Source organism: Chiroxiphia lanceolata, chromosome 24 (assembly GCF_009829145.1).
Source record: "Chiroxiphia lanceolata isolate bChiLan1 chromosome 24, bChiLan1.pri, whole genome shotgun sequence".
Lineage (NCBI taxonomy): Eukaryota > Metazoa > Chordata > Aves > Passeriformes > Pipridae > Chiroxiphia > Chiroxiphia lanceolata.
Window position 1 is genome coordinate 3,195,942 of NC_045660.1, and position 21,021 is coordinate 3,216,962.

At 59.3% G+C, this 21,021-nt stretch overlaps 3 protein-coding genes across 5 annotated transcripts in view; all 3 read left to right on the top strand.

Moving 5' to 3' along the window:
- The window catches only part of YTHDF2 (YTH N6-methyladenosine RNA binding protein 2), a 20,124-nt gene extending 16,526 nt beyond the window's left edge, over positions 1-3,598 (top strand). The window contains exon 5 of the mRNA XM_032710061.1: positions 2,532-3,598. Coding sequence (XP_032565952.1) covers positions 2,532-2,555 — 24 coding nt within the window. The 3' untranslated portion in view covers positions 2,556-3,598. The remainder of the gene's footprint in view (positions 1-2,531) is intronic.
- ID3 (inhibitor of DNA binding 3, HLH protein) lies at positions 3,219-20,055 on the top strand. 2 transcript variants are annotated; one of them, XM_032710066.1, is made up of 5 exons: positions 3,219-3,231; positions 16,862-16,865; positions 17,925-18,386; positions 18,583-18,654; positions 19,483-20,055. In XM_032710066.1, the coding sequence occupies exons 3-4, from the start codon at positions 18,066-18,068 to the stop codon at positions 18,637-18,639; spliced, it is 378 nt and encodes a 125-aa protein (XP_032565957.1). In that variant the 5' UTR covers positions 3,219-3,231; positions 16,862-16,865; positions 17,925-18,065; the 3' UTR covers positions 18,640-18,654; positions 19,483-20,055. The 2 variants fall into 2 exon arrangements, with proteins under 2 accessions (XP_032565957.1, XP_032565956.1); XM_032710065.1 differs by lacking the exons at positions 3,219-3,231; positions 16,862-16,865 and having other exon boundaries at positions 17,797-18,386.
- On the top strand, positions 6,135-9,266 carry LOC116798010 (peptide methionine sulfoxide reductase MsrA-like). 2 transcript variants are annotated; one of them, XM_032710062.1, is made up of 6 exons: positions 6,137-6,311; positions 6,984-7,052; positions 7,144-7,263; positions 7,738-7,842; positions 8,197-8,303; positions 8,964-9,266. In XM_032710062.1, exons 1-6 carry the CDS (start codon positions 6,239-6,241, stop codon positions 9,120-9,122), a joined length of 633 nt encoding a protein of 210 aa, XP_032565953.1. In that variant the 5' UTR covers positions 6,137-6,238; the 3' UTR covers positions 9,123-9,266. The 2 variants fall into 2 exon arrangements, with proteins under 2 accessions (XP_032565954.1, XP_032565953.1); XM_032710063.1 differs by lacking the exon at positions 6,984-7,052 and having other exon boundaries at positions 6,135-6,311.
- Positions 20,056-21,021: the final 966 nt, after the last annotated feature.

Genomic DNA, 21,021 nt, shown 5'->3' on the forward strand with positions numbered 1-21,021 from the left:
TTCAAGGCTGAGTAGGAGGAGGTTTGAAACAATACTGGGTTGAGGAAAATTGGGCTGAAGTGAAGATGTTCACTTTGGTCCCCTCTCTAGGTTGGGCACATGAGGACATCTGCTCTAGACCCTTTGGAAGGTGGTGCCTTCTGTTCTGGCACACTGGGATTTTGAGAGGGGGGTCACTTTTTCCCTGGGACTGTCTCCTTGTTATTCCCACACTGACTTCGGGGTTGCTTCACCTTCCCAGCAGGGAGAGGCAACTATTCGAGGTCCAACTGCTCAGGTAACAGGGTGACATGTGCAGCAGGACCTCGGGCTGCTGTCCCAGCCCAGGACACTGTCCCTGGAGGTGTGTGGGGGGGTGACTGAGCCTGGCAGGCGGCTTATCCCGTGTCCGTGTTCGGGAAGCGGCGGCATTAGCTGGGCCAGTTGCTTCCCGAAGGAATGAGTCACGTTGCCATCTGTCCATGTGTAACAGAACGTGCTGGCTGCCGAACCAGGAACAGGGCTTGGCACCTTCCTTTGGATCTGTGGCTCTCCCTGCAGCGCTCCGTGTTCGGGCCTGGCTCTGCTCCCCGCCCTGGCGGTTGGGGTTTGGCAGGTTTGGCCACTGCAACAGACTTGGGCAGGGTTACAGGAGAAGGGGGGAATTAAATCCACTTATGTGGGGTAGCTGCTCTTGAGCAGAACACGTGCCTTGGTCTGATCCCTGTCCCCAGAAGACAGTCTGAGCATGGGATCACACCGGGCTCCCTTTGTATCCAACTCGTGCAGAGGAGTTGGAGGTGAAGCCTCCTTGGGTGTGTGGCTGAGGGGCTGCCAAAGCCTGGGGTATTGTTCTGAGCTGGAGTCCAGTTTTCCCTTTTTTGGGAAGGTTTCTGAGCATAGATGGCTGCATATGCTGTTATCCCAGGACTGAAGCTGGCTGGGGATGGGCTCGCCCTGGGTTTAGCAGTGGACGTGGTTTCCTTGAGCAGCCCCTGTGTTTGTGGCAGAAGTGGTGTGAGCTGCCAAGGGGAGTGGGAAGCTGCCTCCCATCACCAGGTTAGTGGGGGACAGGGGGAAACAGGCAGGGAGCTCTGCTGCTGCCCTGATTCCATGGACAGAACAACCAACACACCGGGAAACGTTCTGGGCTGAACCATCACACCACTTTTGGAGCCCTGACAGCGTCTCCTCTCTGAGTGGGGAGGGAGAACCTGCTGTACCTGTGGGCACCTGCTGCAGGTGTTGCTTTGCTGTGGAGGTGGGATGGACTTGGCACCTCTGGGAGCGGCTGGGGTGGGGATGGATTTGCTCCATGGAAGCCAGAGCCAAAGCACCACAGTGGCCATTGTGCCCAGACTGCAGGGACCTGCCTGTGCTCAGGGAAAGAGGCAGAGCCAGGGAGGAGCACCAGCCCAGAGCTGTTGACAGGTTTTGGTTTTGTCTTATGATCTGGAAATGACAGTGAGTGTGGGCTGGGCAGCACTTCATAACCCTTTGGGGCAGCCTGGGCCTGCTTCTGTGAGAGCTTCTCTGTTAAACCCAAACAGAACCCAGCAGGGGCTACTGGCACAGGGGGCTTGGACAACCAGCTGTTGGTGCCTGGCTGTTTGGTACTGTCCTGCCCCTTTGGCCTGGTGCAAATGTTTGGACAGAACATTCCTGCAGTGCTGGAGGAGAGACATGGCTGGATACCAGTGGGGTGGGAGCAGCAGTGGGGTGGGAGATCCCTGTGAACTTGAGTTTACAGGTGAGATGCCATCAGGAGGTTGTTTCAGTCCCTGCAGACCAAGGCAGGTGTCTGTGCCCCCTGGGTTTGAGCTCCACTCTGCCTTCCTGCCCACATGGGAGTTCAGCTGGGATTTTTTTTTTAATAGAATCATGGAATGGGTTGGGTTGGAAGGAACCTTAAAAGCCTGTCTTGTTCCAGTGGGGGACAATTTCCACAGCCCAGGTTGCTCCAAGCCCTGTCCAACCTGGCCTTGGACACTTCCAGGAATCCAGGGGCAGCCACAGCTCCTCTGGGCAACCTGTGCCAGGGCCTCCCCACCCTCACAGGGAACAATTTCTCCCCAGTATCCCATCTCTCCCTGCCCTCTGGCAGTGGGAAGCCATTCCTTGTTCCTGTCCCTCCATCCCTTGTCCCCAGTCCCTCTCCAGCTCTCCTGGAGCCCCTTCAGGCCCTGCAAGGGGCTCTCAGCTCTCCCTGGAGCCTTCTCTTCTCCAGGTGAACCCCCCCCAGCTCTCCCAGCCTGGCTCCAGAGCAGAGGGGCTTCATTCAGCCCTTGGAATATCTCCATGGACTCCTCTGGATACATTCCAGCAGCTCCACATCCTTTTGCTGGGACCCCAGAGCTGGAGGCAGCTCTGCAGGTGGGAAATCACCCGAGCTGAGGGGAAGAGGGGGAACCTGCCAAGAAAAATGCTCTTTCCCTGACTTTGCTGCCATGGGACAAGGCTCCATCTCAGAGCCACATGTTGGGACACTGGGGTGTGACAGTGGGGAATGAAACTGCTCTGAGCTGACATGATCTCTGTTATTTCTTCTGCAGGAACGCCAAGGTCGTGTCAAGTAAAGGGCCATTCCTCCCCAGAGACTGCAGCAGAGATTGCATCCCAGTGATCCTTCAGAGAGGCAAAGAGAAGGAGCAAGAGCATCCCAGAGAGAATTAGGACCTTTTTTTTTTTTTTTCTTTTCTTAATTTCGTTGACTTCAAAAAAAGACTTTTACAAACTTGCAGTTCAAAAAAAAAAAAAAAGTATTGGAGTATCACAAGACATAGGACTTAAAAAAAAAAAAAAAAACAAAAACAACAACAAAAAAAAATCCCTTCTAGGTGTAGAGTAGAGGTAAAAAACCCGTCCCCCTTTCTTTTGGCTTTGGTTGTGATTTCAGAACATATGCTTTGTTTTTTGTCTTTTTACTATGGTTTTTTTTTTTTTTTTTGGATTTTCAAGTCCATAAGTGGCATATGCCTTTTTTTTTTTTTTTTTCCTCTCTAATTTTTAAACCCTGCAGCCTCCCTTCCTTCCACCCCCTCGCGCCTCCTTCCCCCTGGTTTTGACATTTGCACTTGGAACACCAAGAGTTGTAACATCCACCCGTGGAGAGTGGAGTAATTTTTATTTTATATTTTTCTTTCTCCCTCCTCCCCAGCCTGGAAAAGGATGAATTCTCCAAGGAAGTTGGGAGTTTTTTTGGCCTGAGAAGAATTAAACAGAAATTATCCACGAAGTTGTGTCTTAAAGGTGGTTCATTTTTCTCCAACCCTTTGTTACTCAAAAGTCAAGTACTAGGAGTCCTAAGAAATGTTCTGTTCTTGTGCATTATACAGATTAAGTCTGGATGAATTTGATTTTTTTTTTTGAAAGCTGAGAACAGTGGTTAAAAAAACTCGTTTTGTTTACAGGAAAAATTAATAATTTTGGACAAGGAAAAAAAAAAAAGAAAAAAAAAGCACCGAAAAAAAAACAAACCAAGGAAGAAATAATTGTAAAAAAAAAAAATGTGTAGTGACTTTGTTTCAGTTTCTTGTTAAGCCAACGAGGAATGGGCGTTGCCTTTCTTTTCACCATTAATCACTTCTCAGTAATAAACGTGAAATCCTGTTGAGCATCACTGGTGTCTCCTGGTGTGGTCAGTCCTTGAGGGTATTGAAAATATCCCAATTATTAAATCACAGCTGGGAAACATCTGGATCCAGCCACCTGATCCTGGTGCTCCTGGCATTCCCATTTCCCTGCTCCCACACAGGATGGGGATGCTCCTACACCCTGTGTTGCTGCACTCCCTGAAAAATCAGCTCAGTTGTTATTTTTTTAGTGTTAATCGTTCCTTTTGAACAGCAGACAAACAAAACTCAGTTCCAAAATATTCCAGGTAAAGACCTGGGCTGGTGTTTTCTGCAGGTGTCAAAGCAGTTCTGTGGCCATTTGCATTTTCCTGGGGTATTTTATATTAAATTAAAGGCCAGGTTGGACAGGGCTTGGAGCAACCTGGTCTAGTGGAAGGTGTCCCTGCATGTTGGATTAGGTGGTCTTTAAGGTTCCTTGCAACCCAAACCAGTCTGTAATTCTATGATTTCGCTTGCTTTCTCCAAAAGAATTTTTCTCTTCTTAATTCTTCAGTACTTTCAGTCTCTCTTTGAGGTGACCAAACCCCCAGATTCCTCACTGGTGCCCTCGTGTGCTTTCAGAGGGAGGTAAAACCCACGTTGTTGCAAAGCTGGAGGAGGGGAGGACAGAAACTCAACCTGATTAAAAGCCCAAATTTTTAAACAGTTTGTCTTTTGAGAGAATTTTAGTTGTAAGTAAAAAAATAAAGCTGGAGAAAGGGGTTTGGGGCTGTACCTGCAGGTGTTTGTGTGCTGGTTTCACTGTTGGTCAGGCAGTTTCTTCCCCTTTTTGGTCTTCAAGTGACAACCCAAGAGACGTGAGAGGAAGAGGAAGATGGGATTTGAAAACCACGATGCTTCAGCTGCAGGTGTGGTGCCTGCAATTACTTTTATTTAAGGAAAAAAACAACTTTATCCACTGGTCATATCCTTGTCCTTCAAGCTGGGACAAGCTGCTGCCTGAATTTCCCCTGCTTCAGTCTGGGTCTGGTCCTGTTTTGGTCTAAACTGGGACAAAAAGTGGGAATTTTCTAGGTTTGCTTTCAGCAGGGCTGTGTGTGGAAAACTGCAGGATGAGGGGGGAAAAAAATCCACCTGTAATTGTGACTGAAGACCCCAAAAGCACAGAAAGTCATCTCACTGTGAATGGGGCACAGGTAAGAGGAAGAAGGTGTTAATTACTGTGATTTCCTTGGAAAAGAAAAACAGGTAAAAATATTTGGTGGGGGGGTTCATGGGGAAAGGGAAAGGAAAAGCTGCTTTGCTGCTGTGCTTCCCAAAATTGCATAAATCCCTGGAGTTGTGTAAACCCAGGCTGGGCCTTTGCAGGGGCTCGTGCAGGGGCTGATTTGGGGTTTTCCAGACTTTGCAAACACCCCGAATCCCTGAAGGGAAACAGCTCAGCTGAGCCTTGGAGGCAAGAAACTCCAGGCAGGGGCTTGGGGAAGGGGGGCAGGTTTGGTGCTGTGGCTCAGCACCCGTGTGTTTGCTTGGGAAAAGGAAATTGCTGGATCTCCTGACGGAATCATGGAATCCTTTAGGTTGGGAAAGCCCTCTGAGGTCATGAAGTCCAGCCATTAACCCAGCACAGCTGTGTTCACCAGTCCTGGGGGATGCAGGATGGCTGGGGGGGGCACAGGACCCGTGGGAGGATGAGGATGAGGATGCAGCAAACGGGAACAGGGCTCATCCAGCCCGGCTGGAGGGATTCTGGCAGCCTTGGGGGACAGCAGGGACACTGAGAGCGGCAAACCCTCGGCGGTGACAGCGTTATCCAGGAGGAATTGCTCTGCAGGATAGAGCTGGACGTGGCTCCGTGCACGGAAAGCAGCAAAAAGCATCCTCGGAAGGACCAAACAGTTGGGGAAAGGATGTTAATGTGGCCAAGCTGATCCTTGTTCTCCTTCTCCTCTTCCCCCACAAACGGTGATGAGATTTCGCCCCCTCCCTCCATCGTCTGTGTTCCCCGATCCCACTCCAGCGCCTCTAAAGGCAGCAGCACCCTCTCCTGGAGAGGGATGACCCGGAATGGGGCTCTGCGGGCTGGGGAGGGGGATTTAGGGGCGCCCCGGGCTTGCATCCCTTCAGCCGAGTGCTGCCCTGGGGTCCAGGACGGCCGGGGGGGCCCAGCCCCTAATCCTGGTTTGGGGAGGCTTGGCCGGGACTCAGCCACGGGGATCTGGAGCCTCACTCCTGTTTTTTTGGAGGATTTTGGCAGGGCCTGCATCCCCACTCCTGTTTGTGGGGAGACGCTGGTGGGGCCCGGCCGGGGGGGCCGGAGCCGTCCCGGGGTGACCCTCGGGCTGCGTTAACGATTGACGGGGCTGTTGGGACACTCCGGGACTCTGCCCGTGTCCCCCGCGGTCACCCCCCGGGCGGGGGCCACTCTCGTGTCCCCGGACACGCTCTGACACCCGCGGGGGTCCCACTGGGGGGTTCCCCCGGGGCCGTGCACCCTGTCCCTGTGTCCCTGTGTCCCTGTGACGGCCCCTCCTGTGCCCCCCGCGGTGACTCCGCTCCGCTCCGGGCTCTGCCTCCCGCACCCTCCTCCCTCCCAGTGCTCCCAGTGCTCCCAGTGCCTCTCCCAGCACCTGCAGCGTCCGGATCCCAGTTTGGAGGGTGGGACAGCCCCACTCTGGAGGGCCATGCGGGGTGCGGGGGTGCTCCCCAGCCCCGCCGAGGCTCTGCCAGGCAGAGCACAGAGGATGAGAGTGACAGGTACTGGGGGCAGGGTTTTTGGGGGGCTGCTCTGAGGGCATCAGCACTGGGGACACTGGGACACCCTCACGGGACACGGAGACCCCCCTGGGGACACTGGGATCCCCTGGTGACACCCGAATCACCCCGGGGACACAGGGACCCTTCTTGATGGCACCGGGATCCCTGAAGGGTCACCAGGACCCCCTCTAGAGACATTGTGACCCACCCTGGGGACAGCAGACCCCCCCCCAGTAACTCTGGGATCCCCATGGGAACACCAGGACCACCTCTGGGGATAGTGGGATCCACCCTGGGGACACAAAGACTCTCCCTGTGGATACTGGGACCCTCTTGGGGACACCAGGATCCACCCATGGGACACCCTTGTGGTTTGGGGGGGCTGCTCTGGGGTGTTGGTGTTGGAGGATGGCAGTGACAGCCTCAAGATGCCCACAGGGACCCATTTGGGGTCAGGGTGGCCATGAGAGGACACAGGCCAGTGGCCAGATGGGCCAGAAGGGGTCCTGGTGTCCCCAGAGAGTGATAATGTCTCATGGGGAGCGTTCCAGTGTCCCCAGGAGCTGGAGGGGACAGGGACAGGGTCAGTGCCTGCTTTTAGGGGGACACACAGGGTGGAGTTGGCTTCAATTTGGGGTGGGCTGGGGGTCCTGACCCCGTGTGTCCCCCCAGCCACCCACGCTGTCACCGGGAATGCCACGATCCCGCCGTTCCCGGCGGAGATGGAGACGGCGATTTTCGGTGAGTGGCTCCTGCCGTGCCGGGGGAGGGGGGTCCCAGCAGCCCCGAGCCCCCCCAGCCCCGCTCACCCTCCCTGCCTGTCCCCCCACAGGCATGGGCTGCTTCTGGGGGGCCGAGCAGCTCTTCTGGAACACGCCAGGGGTCTTCTCCACCCAGGTGGGGTTCGCGGGAGGCTTCACCCCCAACCCCACCTACGAAGAGGTTCGCACAGGTAACCAGGGGCTCCCCCTCCCCTGCTGCCACGGGGACCCCCAGTGTCCCCCACAACGGGTGACATCCCCATCCAGCACCTCAGGGTGTCCCACAGCCCCTTGCCCTGGCCTGGATCCCATGGGATGCTCTCCGGTGTCTGTTGGACAATGACCCCCTGTCCCCCACCCCAGCTCCTGAAACCCCCCCAGCCTGGACAGACAGCCCTGGCTTAGCTGGACAGACGTTCTGCAGAGGATTAACTGTCTGCAGGGAATATTATCCCAGCTGCCATGTCCAGCTGGGGATTCATCCCAGTGTGGGACAGCCTTGGGGATCCCACCTCCACCAGGCACCTGGGGAAGGGGGTCCCGGGGTGTGAGAGGATGCTGGTGCCCCTCCCTGTCCCAATCCCTGCCTCCATCCCGGGGCAGGGGGAGGTTGGGGGGCAGGAGGCCACGGTGAGGAGCTGCAGCAGGGCTGGCTCTGCTCGCAGGGCTGACGGGGCACGCCGAGGTGGTGAGGGTGGTCTTTGACCCCCAGAAAATCAGCTACAAGGAGCTTCTCAAAATTTTCTGGGAGAACCACGACCCCACCCAAGGTAGGGATGAGCCCCTGGCCTGGGCACGGGGGAGTCTGGGGGAGCTTAACCCCAAATGGGCTCCAACAGGAGGGTCTTGGCATTTGCACCCCTTGGTGCTGGGTGCGGGGGGGCAGCACCTGGGGCAGCCCCAGTTTTGGAGGGTTTAACCCCAAACAGGCTCCAGCAGAAGGTCCTTGGCGTCTCCCCAGTTTGGTCTTGCTGGGGGGTCTTGCAGTGACTTCCCTCACTGCCCCCTTTAGCAGGATCCCCCTGCCTTGCCCCCCATGCCTCAGTTTTCCCACCAGGGGGGAGGGCAGTGCCTGGTGGGGTCTGGGGGTGCCCCATAACCCCCCCCCGGGGGCTGCCCCCCAGGCATGAGGCAGCAGGAGGATGTGGGCACCCAGTACCGCTCTGTCATCTACACCCTGGGCCCCTGGCAGCAGGAAACTGCCCTCTGGAGCAGGGACCTGTACCAGCAGGTACTGGGGACACTGGGACACCCTGGGGACACAGAGATCCCCCCAGGGCCACTGGGAACCACCTTGGGGACACTGGGACCCCTCCAGGACGCTGGGACACCTCTGCTGACACTGGGAACGGCCCTGGGGACACTGGGACCCCTCTTGGGAACACTGAGATCCCCCCTCTGGACATCAGGACACCCATAGGGGCACTGGGACCCACCCTGGGAACACTGGGAGCCCCCTGGGAACACAGGGACCCTCCCTGGGGACACCAGGAGCCCCCATAAGGATGCCAAGGCCCTCCCTGAGGGCACCACGACCCTCCTGGAGACACCAGGACACACCCGTGGGACACAGAGACACCCCCCCGGGACACTGGGATCCCTCCTGGTCACACTAGGAGGACTCTGGGGACTCTGGGACCCCCCTGTGGACATCAGGACTCCCCTGAGGATACCGAGAGCACCCCTGGGGACACTGGGACACACCCTGGGATCACTGTGGCCCCCCTGGGAACACCTGGCCCCACCCTGGGGGCACTGTGACACCCCTGGGGACACCAGCCACCTCCCCCAGCCCCGGGACATGGCACAAGCCCCTGCCCTGGCTGTGCCACGTGCGGGGCAGCGGGATGGGGGGTCCCTCCAGGCTCCCCCCGCCATGGGACTGTCCTAGGAGCTGGGGACACAGCGGCGTGGGGACATCACCACTGCCATCGAGCCGGCCCCTGACTTCTACTACGCCGAGGACCATCACCAGCAGTACCTGCACAAGGTGCCTGGGGCCTCCTGTGGCATGAAGGGCACCGGGGTCACCTGCCCCATCACACGCTGAGGGGCCACCCCGTGTCCCCTGGGCTGTCCCCGTGTCCCCTGCGCTGTCCCCGTGTCCCCTGGGCTGTCCCCACGTCCCTGGCATTGCTGGCCCCCCGTGTCACTGCCACCCCACTGTCCCCCAGTTAAAGCCCTGTGACCCCCACCCTGTCCTGGCTTTTCCTGGGGGGCTCTGGGGGGTCACTGGGTGCTGGGTGGGGGGGAGCTGTGCCTGTGTCTGTGTGTCCGTGTGTCCACGTCCGTGTGTCCGTGTCTGTGTATAGGCAGGTCTGTGTCCGTAAGTCCGTGTCCATGTGTCCATGGTCCATGTGTCCGTGTGTCCGTGTGTCTGTGTGCCCATGTCCCTGTGTCCATGTCTGCATCCCTGTGTCCATGTCCCTGTATCCCTGTGTCCCTGTGTCCTGTCCACATGTCCCTGTGTCCATGTCTGCATCCCTGTGTCCATGTCCATGTGTCTATGACCCTGTGTCCATGTCCCTGTGTCCTCTCCACATGTCCCTGTGTCCATGTCTGCATCCCTGTGTCCATGTCCATGTGTCTATGACCCTGTGTCCATGTCCCTGTGTCCCTGTGTCCCTGTGTCCGTGTGTCCTGTCCATGTGACCCTGTGTCCATGTCCCTGTGTCCCTGTGTCCTGTCCCCATGTCCCTGTGTCTGTGGATGCTGTGTCCAAGTGTCCACAGTCCATGTGCCCATGTGCCTGTGTGTCCGTGTCCCTGTATCCCTGCATCCCTGTATCCCTGTGTCCTTGTGTCCTGCCTGTGTCCGTGTGTCCCTGTATCCCTGTGCCCCCGTGTCCGTGTGTCCGTGTATCCCTGTATCCCTGTATCCTCGTATCCGTGTCCCCGTGTCCGTCTGTCCTGTCCGTCTGTCCCTGTATCCCTGTATCCCTGTATCCCTGTATCCCCGTGTCCCCGTGTCCCCGTGTCCGTGTGTCCTGTCTCTGTATCCCTGTATCCGTGCCCCCGTGTCCGTCTGTCCTGTCCGTGTGTCCGTGTGTACCTGTATCCCTGTGTCCTGTCCCTGTATCCTCGTATCCGTGTCCCCGTGTCCGTCTGTCCTGTCCGTCTGTCCCTGTATCCCTGTATCCCTGTATCCCCGTGTCCCCGTGTCCGTCTGTCCTGTCCGTGTGTCCCTGTATCCCTGTATCCCTGTATCCCCGTGTCCCCGTATCCCTGTATCCCCATGTCCCCGTGTCCGTCTGTCCTGTCCGTGTGTCCGACCTGCAGTTCCCCGCTCTCCCGCCAGGTGGCGCTGCGGGGCCGCGCTTCCTCCCGCCCGCCAGGGGGCAGCAGCGGCGCAGCGGATGCGCGCCTATACGGTACTTACGGTACGAGCCGTACATACGGTACGCGCGCACCCCAAACACGGCCCCCGCGGCCCGTACGGGTGCGGGTGGCACACGGGGACAGAGGGGACGAGCGTGGGCGCGCTCAGGGACATACAGGCCACCTACACACACCTACATACGTGTGCGGGGCCATACAACTCACATACAACTCACATATGTGCACGCACAGGTGCCACGTGCCGTGACCTCCTGCCCCTGTGTCCCCACTGGGTGCTGGCTGTCCCCACAACTCCAGGGATGGGGGCACACAAGGCGCCATCACGTCCCCGTGGGGTTGAGCTCGGTATGGGGCTTGTCCCCAACTCCACAGGAGATGACACACAGAGGGACATTTTTGCAGAAAAGTGAAGTTCCCCGGGGTCACCAGAGAGTGAAAAACTAAACGCAGAGAGAAAGCGAGTGCAGGTCGGCTTCCTGCACCTGGCCCCGCAGCTGCCACGGCACCCGGCCCTGCAGAGGGAGTTGGGCACAGGGACAGGGGACAAGGCACTCTGGCCTTCAGCCTCACGCCCCAGCATCCTCCTCATCCCATGGAATGGTCCTGGAGAGGCCGTGGGCACACGTGGTGGGGTATGATGACAGGGGATGGCTGGGATGGGGGTGCCCAAATGTCAGGATTTGTGGGTCGTTCCCCTGGGACCCCCTGGACTCCTTTCCCCAGCCACTGACGGGACAAGGAGAAGGGCCAAAGGATGGAGAAGCTGGTGGAGGTTTGGGCTGGACCACATCATTCCAGCCCTGGACTGTGGTTTTCATCCCCAGCAAGTGCAAGAGAAGCTGCTTTTTAGACTGTGAGTGGGAAAACTGAGGCAGGGACAGTCACAGTGCTGGGCTTTGGGAATGGGAACCCCCAGCTTGGCCGCTCCCAAGGGTCCTTGGATTGCGCAGCCACAGCTCCCGTGGGCTTGGAGGAGCACTGGGAATGTCCCCCCTTTCCTGCAGAGCCCTGCAGGGATGTGGCTTGAGGAGAGGAGATGAGGGGGCCCTCCCTGACCCCCCTGCTGCCCCTCACCTGGCACCTGCTCTGGGCAGATGGAAACTATGTGTCAGAGGAAGTGGGGGGACACCCAGCTGTCCCCCCCCGACCCACCCCGTCCCCCAGCACAGCTGGGATGAGTCGGGCCGGGCTCAGCCCATCCCCATGTACTGGGTTCCCAGCAGAGGGAGGGCACAACCCTTTTGTTGCCCACTTTTCTGCCTGACATGTCTCCAGCTCAACCCCAGAGCGGCCACACAACCCTGGGGGTGACCAGGTTGGGGGTCCCCAGCACTGACACCCATCCCTGCCTCAGTTTCCCCACTCGGGGTCTGCAAAATGGCTTCTCATCCCACGCTGGGGCTGGAAAGGCACAATCCAGGGCTGGAAAGACACAAATCCAGGAATTACATGGTCCAGCCTGAACCTCCACCAGCATCCCAATGCCTGGGGGATGCTCGGATCCCATTCCAAGAAATCGGGGTGGCAGGGGCTGGATGAGCAGGGAGTCACAGAGGGGACGTCAGTGGGATATTTATACCAGGGGAGGGAAGGATCTGTGGGGCTTCTTCACCGAAGAAGTGAAGAAGTGAAGAAAATAACAATTCGGGCAGGTTTGAAAAGCGCCGAAACCACGACAGGAAACCCAAATTGTACAAATGCAGATGTGAGTGGAAAAAGCTCTTGAGCTGGTGGCTCCGGCTTTCACCTCCACTAAAAATAAACCTGCCTCATTAGGGGCCGATGGGGGCCGAGATAAAACATCTCTACTCCCCCCCCTCCATGTTTTTCCATGGGGGGGTTCGTTCCATGCAACGCCGAGGGATGTGGGTTTCCGGGGCTAGTGGGGATGAATGGCTGGGCCAGAGGCTCGTGTTCTGGGTTTTGGGGAGGATCTGGGGGGAGTTTAGGGTGTTGGAGGGGTGTGTCGGGTTTTCTGGGGTGAGGGGTTGCTGGGGCTGGTGTGATTTGGGGCTGGGCAGCGCAGGGTGGGGGGTGTGATGAGTTGTAACGGTCTCTGGGTGTAACGAGGCAGCCTGGCAAAGCCACATCCTGCAGCGTGGCAGGACCCAGGGGGAGGAATTTGGGGGGGGCTGAGAAAGGGAGGGATTTGGGGGGGGACAGCAGGGAACAGCAAAACCCCCTCCAGGGACCTGCAACCCCCCCCAAAACCCAGGCTGGGCTCCTCTTCCCCCCGTGCCTCAGTTTCCCCTCTCCAGGCAGGAGCTCCCCACGTGGGGGGGGGGCTGTGGCGAGGGCGGTGCCAGGTCTGGGTGCCCGCTGCCCCCCCCGCCGCCGCACCCCGGCCCCGGGAGGATATCGTGGGAGGCAGGAGGTGCCTCACTCATCACCCCAGCGGTGACAGCGGGGCCCGGGCTCCTCTGAGTCACCCCAGTGTCCCCACACCTGCAGCGACCGGGGGGGAGGGGGGGGGGCAGGATGCTCACACCTGCAGCCTTCACACCCTCCAGCGCCATCCTCCTCCTCCTCCTTTTGTAGGGGAAATGAGGGATGCAATTTGGGGAGGGAGGAATCAAAGGGGTGGAGAGAGAAGGGGGAGGAGCGGGGAGAGGGGGGGGGCTGAGCGCCAAACTGGGGGTGCATCCTACACCACCTCAGCCCCCACCCTGCCGGGGGCACCCACGTGTGCCCATGGACCCCCATAGGGCCTGGGGGGCGGGGGGGGGGTGTCACCCTGTTGGGGTGACATGGAGGTGTGATGCTCCACTCCCCCCAAAACACTGGGGATGCCCGGAAGGGTCAAGGGGGGGGTAAGACCCCCCAGGGGTGCAGATGGGACACGGGGGGGGCTGCTGTGGTGTCAGGCGTGGGGAGGGGAAGTGGGGGGCTCCGGCTGGCCCTGGGGGGAGGCCGTGAGAACGGCGGCCGGGGCCGGGGGGGCAGCGCAGGAAGCGCCGGCGGGGCGGCCGCTCCCGGCTCCCCCAGATGTGCCCGTGAGATAGGACGGGCAGGAAGCAGCTGCGGGGAATCCCGGCGCTGGGAACAGCGGCTGCCGCCCGCCCGACGCCCCCCGGGCCTGTGGGACCCCCCGGCCCCACTCCGGGTACCACCCGGGGATGCTCCGAGTGTCCCGGCCTCTCCCCTGCGGGGAGATGGGGGTGCCCAGGGTTCGCCCTGGAGAAGCAGCTCTGATTCCCCACGGGAATACGTGGTTCCCTCTGGCTCTTGTCAGTGCTGAGGGACTCATGGCTCTGCTCCTGGCTGGGCTTGGAATGGAAGGAGATGTGGGGAAACTGAGGCACGGGCGGTAGCTGAGAAGCTTGGCCACGGTTCCTGTCATGGATCAGAGGGATGGGAGGGCTCCTCTCCCTTCCCTGGGTGCTCTGGAACACGGGAATGCCCCGCTGTGTTCACTCTGGTCCCCGATGACAACCAGCAGTGCCGGGCGCTGCCTCCAGGCTCGTTGGGATGGGACACACTGTCCCTGCCTCGGGCACGGGGCCGAGGGGGGTCCCTGGGACTAATCCTCTGCACAAACAGCCACACATTCCCCAGGGCAGGATCCGGTCTCCTGGTGACAGGGCTCGGGGGAGGGGGGGCTCCCTGCCCTGTTTTGGGTGCCCATTCCCAGCAGTGTCCCCTAATTTCTCCCCCATTTCCCTGTGTATCCAGCCCCGTCCGTGGCCCATCCCGCAGCCCCCAGCACTGTCTGGCTCTCGTGGCAGGTCCCTGTGGTGGGCAAGGGGGTAAACTGAGGCACAGAGTAGGTGGGGGTGGCTGGGCCAGGCTCCTTCCATCAGCTGCAGACCCTGATGTCCACCCAAATCTGCCAGCTCCAATTTAGAACAAAAACCCCCAAATCTGGGACATCACAGCTCAGGATGGGGTGTCACTGCGGCCATGGGGACTCCAGGGAGAGGGTTTTGGCACCTTCTTCATGTGACCAATGGCCAGAGTAGAACCACAATGCCCATCCCTGCCTGTCCCTGCCCATCCCGGACCCTCTGCCCATCCGGGGGCACAAACTGGGGTGTCAGGAGTGTTGGCACCTGGGTAGGAGTAGAATCACTAAATGTCACTGGGCTGCCTCCCCGTTCCGGGCACGGCCCTGGGGACGAGGTGGGAAGTGGATCCCAGAGCCCGTTTGAGAAGCCAGAATCCCTTCTTCCTCTTAAGCATCCACCTGGATTTCCTCTCCAGCACCAGAGCTCCCTGAGATCGCTGCCATGCCACGCTGTGCCACGGGGGTGCCCGGGCTGGGGGGTTGGCTTGAAGCATCTCCAAAAACCAGCGAATTAAAGTCATCCCTGAGCTCCTGCTCCCACGTTGCGCCGAGCCTGAGCACAGCCAGCCAGGTCCCCCAGCCTCCCTCGCTCCTGAAGGATCCTGAGGGTCTCTGAAGATCCCAGGGAGCCGGGATTTATACCCCAGGCCCGTCTGAAAGCGAATCCAGATGACCCCTGGGGAAGAGCCCTTCCCTTTGTAGCTGCCTTGGGCGCTCTGCCACGTCTCCGTTCCTTCCCTCTCCCGTCCAAATCCCTTCCCCGCAGCCAGCGCTTCCAGGCAGCCTCCAGCTTCCAAAACACAAGAAATTCCTCCCAAAAGGCCGGTGTTGTCCCCCCCGGGACACCGGGACCCCCACGCTCGCCCTCCCTGCCCCGCGGCAGCCGGGCTGAATCCGGCCCTTTCCACTCCATCCCTCACATCCTGCCACCTGTACTGACTTATTTCAGGAAAAAAAAATAAATATATCAAACCAAACCCGAGCCCAAGGGGGAGGGATTTTTATTTTTGGGGTGGGGGTACAGCTGCTTTTGAACCACACCCCCCCCCGCCGAGCCGCGGGGACCTCCACAGGTATTTGCGGCATGGGCAAATCCCGTGGGATTAACGATCCTGTTCCAGGGAAAGGGGGAAAGGTTGCGGGGAGCAATGGCTGAGCTGTAAGGGGAGGGGGGGGGGACACGGTCACCTCCTCCCGGGGGACTTGGGAAGGCTTTGTATCATTTCGGGGGGCTCGCCGAGGTGGGATAATCCCAGCTCCCGCTTCTCCTCCTGCTCCTTTTAGCTTTTCTTTCAATAAAGCACCCGGTGTGGGCCCTTTTCACCATGAAATCATCGCGCTCCGGAGCATTCCCGCTCCCTTCCTCCCCCCCTTTTCCCTCCTCCACGCCAAGAAATCCGCCCCCCCCCCCCCCCCCCCCGCTGCGAGGACACCCCCAAACCCGGCGCTGACGGGGCGGCAGCACCCTAAAAATTACACACACACCCCCCTACACACCCCCCAAAGCGACGCAGCCGGGGAGGGGGAAGGGGGGCGACACAAAGTAGGGGGGATCCCATAGAGACATCCCGGCGCTCCCAGCCTTTTGCGCACTTGGGGTACGCCAGGATCGGAATGAATCCCCCCGGAATTTGGCCGTGGCGGTGGTGGCGGTGGTTTGGAAGGGGGGGGGGGGGGAAAGGAGGTTGTGCGGGGCGGGGAGGGGGTGGGGGGGGGAGGTTGCCTTGGCCACGCATCCCTGTGTGAATGCATGACGTGCGCAGGGCTGGCGCCAGGCTGTCTGGGGCCGGGAGTTAGATCAACACAGCTGGAGGGCCCGGGCCACAGCTGGGCAAAGGCAGCGGGTCCCGCCGCCCAGGCAGGGCCTGTGGGAACCGCCGCCAACAAAACCCCCCTGCAAACAAAAGCTCAACCCCCCCCCCCCCCCCCCACACAACCCCTCTGCAGCTTTTCAGCCCCCCCCATCCCTTGGGAAATAAGGGGGGGGTGTCTATGGGAATAAGCGGGGGTTGTGCAGTGGGGGGGGGGGGTGTCGTTTAACTCGTTAAAAAGCGTTTATGTGGTTTGAAAAGAGTTTTCAAATGTTTTGTAAACATTTTTTAAATTTTTGGGAATTTCGTTGACTTTTACGTTTCTTCTTTTTTTTTTTTGTTGTTGTTTAATTTCTGAAAATAATTTTTTTAACTTAATTTTGGTTTGTTCTTATTTTTAGGGGGGGGGCTCTGGGTTGCTGGCTCTTGCTCCCAAGCAGGTTAATGAGGGTAATTATGTCTATTCCCAAGCTGCCACCCTTCACACGGAGGCGATTTCCCAGGAAATTCATAACGAGGTGGGGCTGGAGGGGCGGGGGGGGGGGGCAGGAAGAAATAAAAAATAATCCAACCCCAAAAAGAACTGGAGGCTGCTTTGAAGGTCTTTTTGGGGGGCTGTTGAAAGACTCACGGATTGGGGGAGACTCGGGGAGGGTGGGTGCCCCCCCCTCAGCCTGTGGCCTCCAGACCCCTTTTGGGGAGGGGTGGAAAGGAGGGAAAGAAACCCCCAGCGCCACCGAACTGGGATTTGGGCAGATCTGGAATAAATTGCTGCTGTGGGCAGGAGTAATTTGGTCCAGGTGCCTCTGCCCCCCACCCCCCTGCACCCCTCATTAGCTGGGACCCCCGGGCCGAGCAGGGTCCCAGGGTGCCCCCCCACCCTCTCAGTAACATCCCCTTCCTGCACTTCCAGAAGCAAACCCTCAGAACGTCCCCCGTAACTACAGCCTGCAGAAATCAGTGTTTAGGAAGGGGGGGATTGCCCCTTGGGCTCATAAGGATTCACAATCTGGGTGTTGGGGGCTGTCACCCCCCTCCCCGGGACCCCTCCATGTGCCACCCGCTGCGCTGACACCCGTGGGGACCCCACATCGCTCCAGCTTTGGGCTTTTTCCACGGATATTCTCGGATTCTGTAAGTTTTGAGGCAGCCATGGTTCGGGAGGGGGGTTTCCTTCATCCCCCCCTCATCACTTCTACTGGAATAACCCCCTTGCCTATAAATCTCCTCTTTCCCCCCTCCAAAATAAAAGAACCCTCCAGGCCTCTCGCAGGCGCTGACCTAAATCTGGTTTCTCCATCGTAACCTCAGTTTTACCGCAATTAATTTTTTTCTGCTGGTCACAAGATAATTCCTGACGCCAGAAAGTCTGGAGGTCAGATGAGAAGCGGATTGAGGAACAGGGCGGCACTAATTTCCTTAAAACTGGGAGGTTGGAGGGGGGGGGAACCCCCATCGTCCTGCCTAAAAATAGGGGGGATTCACTGGCATGCAGAGGGGGGCACTCGGGGGGCGCTGGGGTTGGGGTGTCCGAGGGGTTTAGGGGGGAATCCCCCCGCGAAGGGGGTGGGTTTGGGGGTCTGGCTGTGGAGTGGGGGACCCGCGCGGTCGTGTCACCCCCCGTGGGGCCACTCCGGCCACCAAGGGTCAATTTTGGGGGGCAGTGGGGGGGAGGCAGAGGGGGTTTAAGGCTTCATTGAGATACAGGGGCGGGGGCTGAGACTTCATTAACATGCAGGGGCGGGGTTTAGGCCTTAGTTTACAATAAAAGGGGCGGTTTAGTTGTTATTTTACATAGAAAAGGGTGGGGTTTGATTCAATTTTAATACAGGAGGTGTGACCGAGCCTCGCTGTCTATATAAAGGGCGGCGCGGGGCCATTCCCTCCCCAGTCCACCAGCGAGGTCTGAGAATTACGAGGCGAAGGGGGTGACAATCGCGGCGCTCAAAGATCTAGGCTTTGGTGGTCCCGGTGCTCGGAGGTCCCAGCAGAGCCACAGCCGCCGCGACAACCCCCAGGCACCCCCCGTCCTGCGCCCCCAGCCCAGCTCCGAGCCCAGCATGAAAGCCATCAGCCCGGTGCGCTCCGTGCGGAGCTGCTACGAGGCCGTTTGCTGCCTCTCGGAGCAGAGTTTTGCCATCGCCCGGGGCAGCCACAACAAGAGCCCGGCCTTGGAAGAGCCTATGAACTTGCTGTACGATATGAACGACTGCTACTCCAAGCTGCGGGAGCTGGTGCCGGGCATCCCGCAAGGCACCAAGGTGAGCCAGGTGGAGATCCTGCAGCACGTCATCGACTACATCTTCGACCTCCAGATCGTGCTGGAGGAGGGGGCCAAGGGCCGCGACCCCTCCTCCGAGGCCACGCTGTTCTCCCTTAAGGTAAGGGCTGGTTTGGGCTGGGGGAGTGGATATGTTGGGGAGGGGGGATATGTTGAGTTGGAGGGGGATACATGTTGGGAGAGGGGGGAGGCAGGTCCTGGGTGTGTTGGGGGGGTCCTGGTGCGCTGGGGAAGGGGGAGGAATGGGGATCACTCGCCGCCGGGGTGACCCTAAGCCGTGTCCCGTCTCTCCGCAGGCGGCCGAACTCGCTTCTGAGCTCTGCTCCAAAGACGAGAGAAGTTTGTGTCACTAACGGCTCCTCCATCAGGTGAGTGTCCCCACCGACCCCCCGCCGCCCTCTGCACCCCAGTCCTTCCCATACACCCCATTGCAATCGCGTCCCGGCCCCCCAGCACCAACATCACCAGGGCACCGAGAGCAGCCCCACCAAAGCGATCCCATGTCCCCCCCGCACCCCAGTCCACTCCCCCAACCCACCCCCGACATCCCCAGGGGACTGATACCGACCCCAACAATCCAGCCCCCCCAAATCCCCTCCCAACCCGAACCCCCGTCCCCCACCATCACCCCCCCCCCCGGCATCCCCAGGGGACTAATACCGACTCCAACAATCCAGCTCCCCCAAATCCCCTCCCAACCCGCACCCCCGTCCCCCACTATCACCCCCCCCCCGGCATCCCCAGTGGACTGATACCGACCCCAACAATCCAGCCCCCCCAAATCCCCTCCCAACCTGCACCCCTGTCCCTCACCATCACCCACCCCCCCCCCGGCATCCCCAGCAGACTGATACCGACCCCAACAATCCAGCCCCCCCAAATCCCCTCCCAACCTGCACCCCTGTCCCTCACCATCACCCACCCCCCCCCTGGCATCCCCAGCAGACTGATACCGACCCCAACAATCCAGCCCCCCCAAATCCCCTCCCAACCCGCACCCCCGTCCCCCACCATCACCCACCCACCCCCCGGCATCCCCAGGGGACCCGTATGCGCCCAGAGCAACGCGGTCCCCCGGCTCCCACCCCCCCTCTTCCCAAATCCCCATCCCCAACCCCGCTTATCACCACACTAATTATCTCTATTATTTTTCTCCTCCCTCCCCCTCTTCTCTCTCCCCTCCCGGTGCCAATTAGCAAACAGGCAGCGAGTGTCGGTTCCTGGTTCGTTATCAGCCGGAGGTAAATAGCAGCTTCCTCCGTGGCGCCGGGCTGTCTGCGACCTACCGGCCCCGGCATCGCCTCCCCCGGGCCCGGGCACCGCGGGCGGGGAGCGGCTGGTCCCGACCCCCCCAGCCCTCCACCGCCAGCATCCCACCCCCCCGGGAGCTCAGCGTCCCATCCCGGCTTCGGACCCGAACTTTTTAATCGAGATATTTTTAATCATGAGACTGATACGATGAAGAGAGGAGGTTGTCTGTATATTTTTGGATTATAGCAGCGAGTCCTTTTTTTGTAAAGGTGTTTAATGGGATGGGGGAGGGCGGGATCTTTAGGGGGGTTTTGGGGAGGGGGACACACACACATCCTCGAGTATGAACCAAACTCTCTGGGGCCGTGGCCTCGTGTATTGTGGAGCTCTATACTAGAGTATAACTTTTTGTACCTTTTGTGCAGGAAGGTGAATTTCTGCGAACATGCCTTGTACTCGCTTTATAAACTTTTTATAAAAGTTACCATTTTTACATAATAAAAAAAAAATCGTTTTGATTTGGTGTTTGTTTTTTTTTCTCCTATCATTGGGGCTGGAGGGAGCCGGGGGTGCACCCTTGGGTGGGAAAACAGCCCCCTGTGGGTGGGAGCCCCCCGAACTCTGATGGGAACTTCTAGGGTTACGGGTAGGAATCTCTGTAATTGTGTAACAGCTTTGAAATGTCAGCTCAGGTATGGGAGGAATTAACCCTGGGCTGCCGGCTCCGGGCCGAGGTGGCTGCCAGCTATTTTGGGTGCTGCTCTGCTTATCTGATATGGAAGGAGTGAAGACGCTGCTGAGCCCCGGGGACCATCTGGAGGTGTAGCTGGAGCCCTGGGAGGGGGGGGAAAGATGCCTTCCACCACGCCCCCCCTACTTTCTGCCCTGCAAAAAAGGGCTGCTTGGTGCCCCGGGGCTGGATTTGAGCTGCTCTGGGGCTGGAAGGGGTGATGCTGTTCCCCCAGGATACACCCCCGGGGGAAGGGGGGTGTCTGGGCTGCCCGTGCTTCCCCAGGTGGTATCCAGAGCACACCCTCTGCCTGGCCTGATCCCCCCTCCGGGTTCAGCACCCCAGGGAAGGGGTGTTGGGAGCAGAAATGCCTTTCCCTCCCCTTGGGTAATGCTGCGGTTTCCCTTTGGCCCGGGAGCAGATGTGACCCCCGGCCGGCTCAGCTGCGGAGCCGGATCCTGCTCCCTGGGGAAGGTGCTGGCCTGCCTGGGATGGAGTTAAATTAACTTCCCCCCCACCTGTAGCACCATCATCTTCACCCATCCCCTGTCCTGGGCTCTGGCTTTGCATGGTGTGGGTGCTGCCCCTTGGCATCGGGGTGTCCCTGGGGTGCTACAGCGTCACGGGGAGCTGGGAAGAGGAGGAGGAAGGCACGAGGGTCTTGGGATTCAGGGTGATGCAAAGCTTCCCCCACAGACACCAGCTTCGGCCTCCATCCCCACAACAGCCAACATGAGCTCAGGGTGCAGCTGGC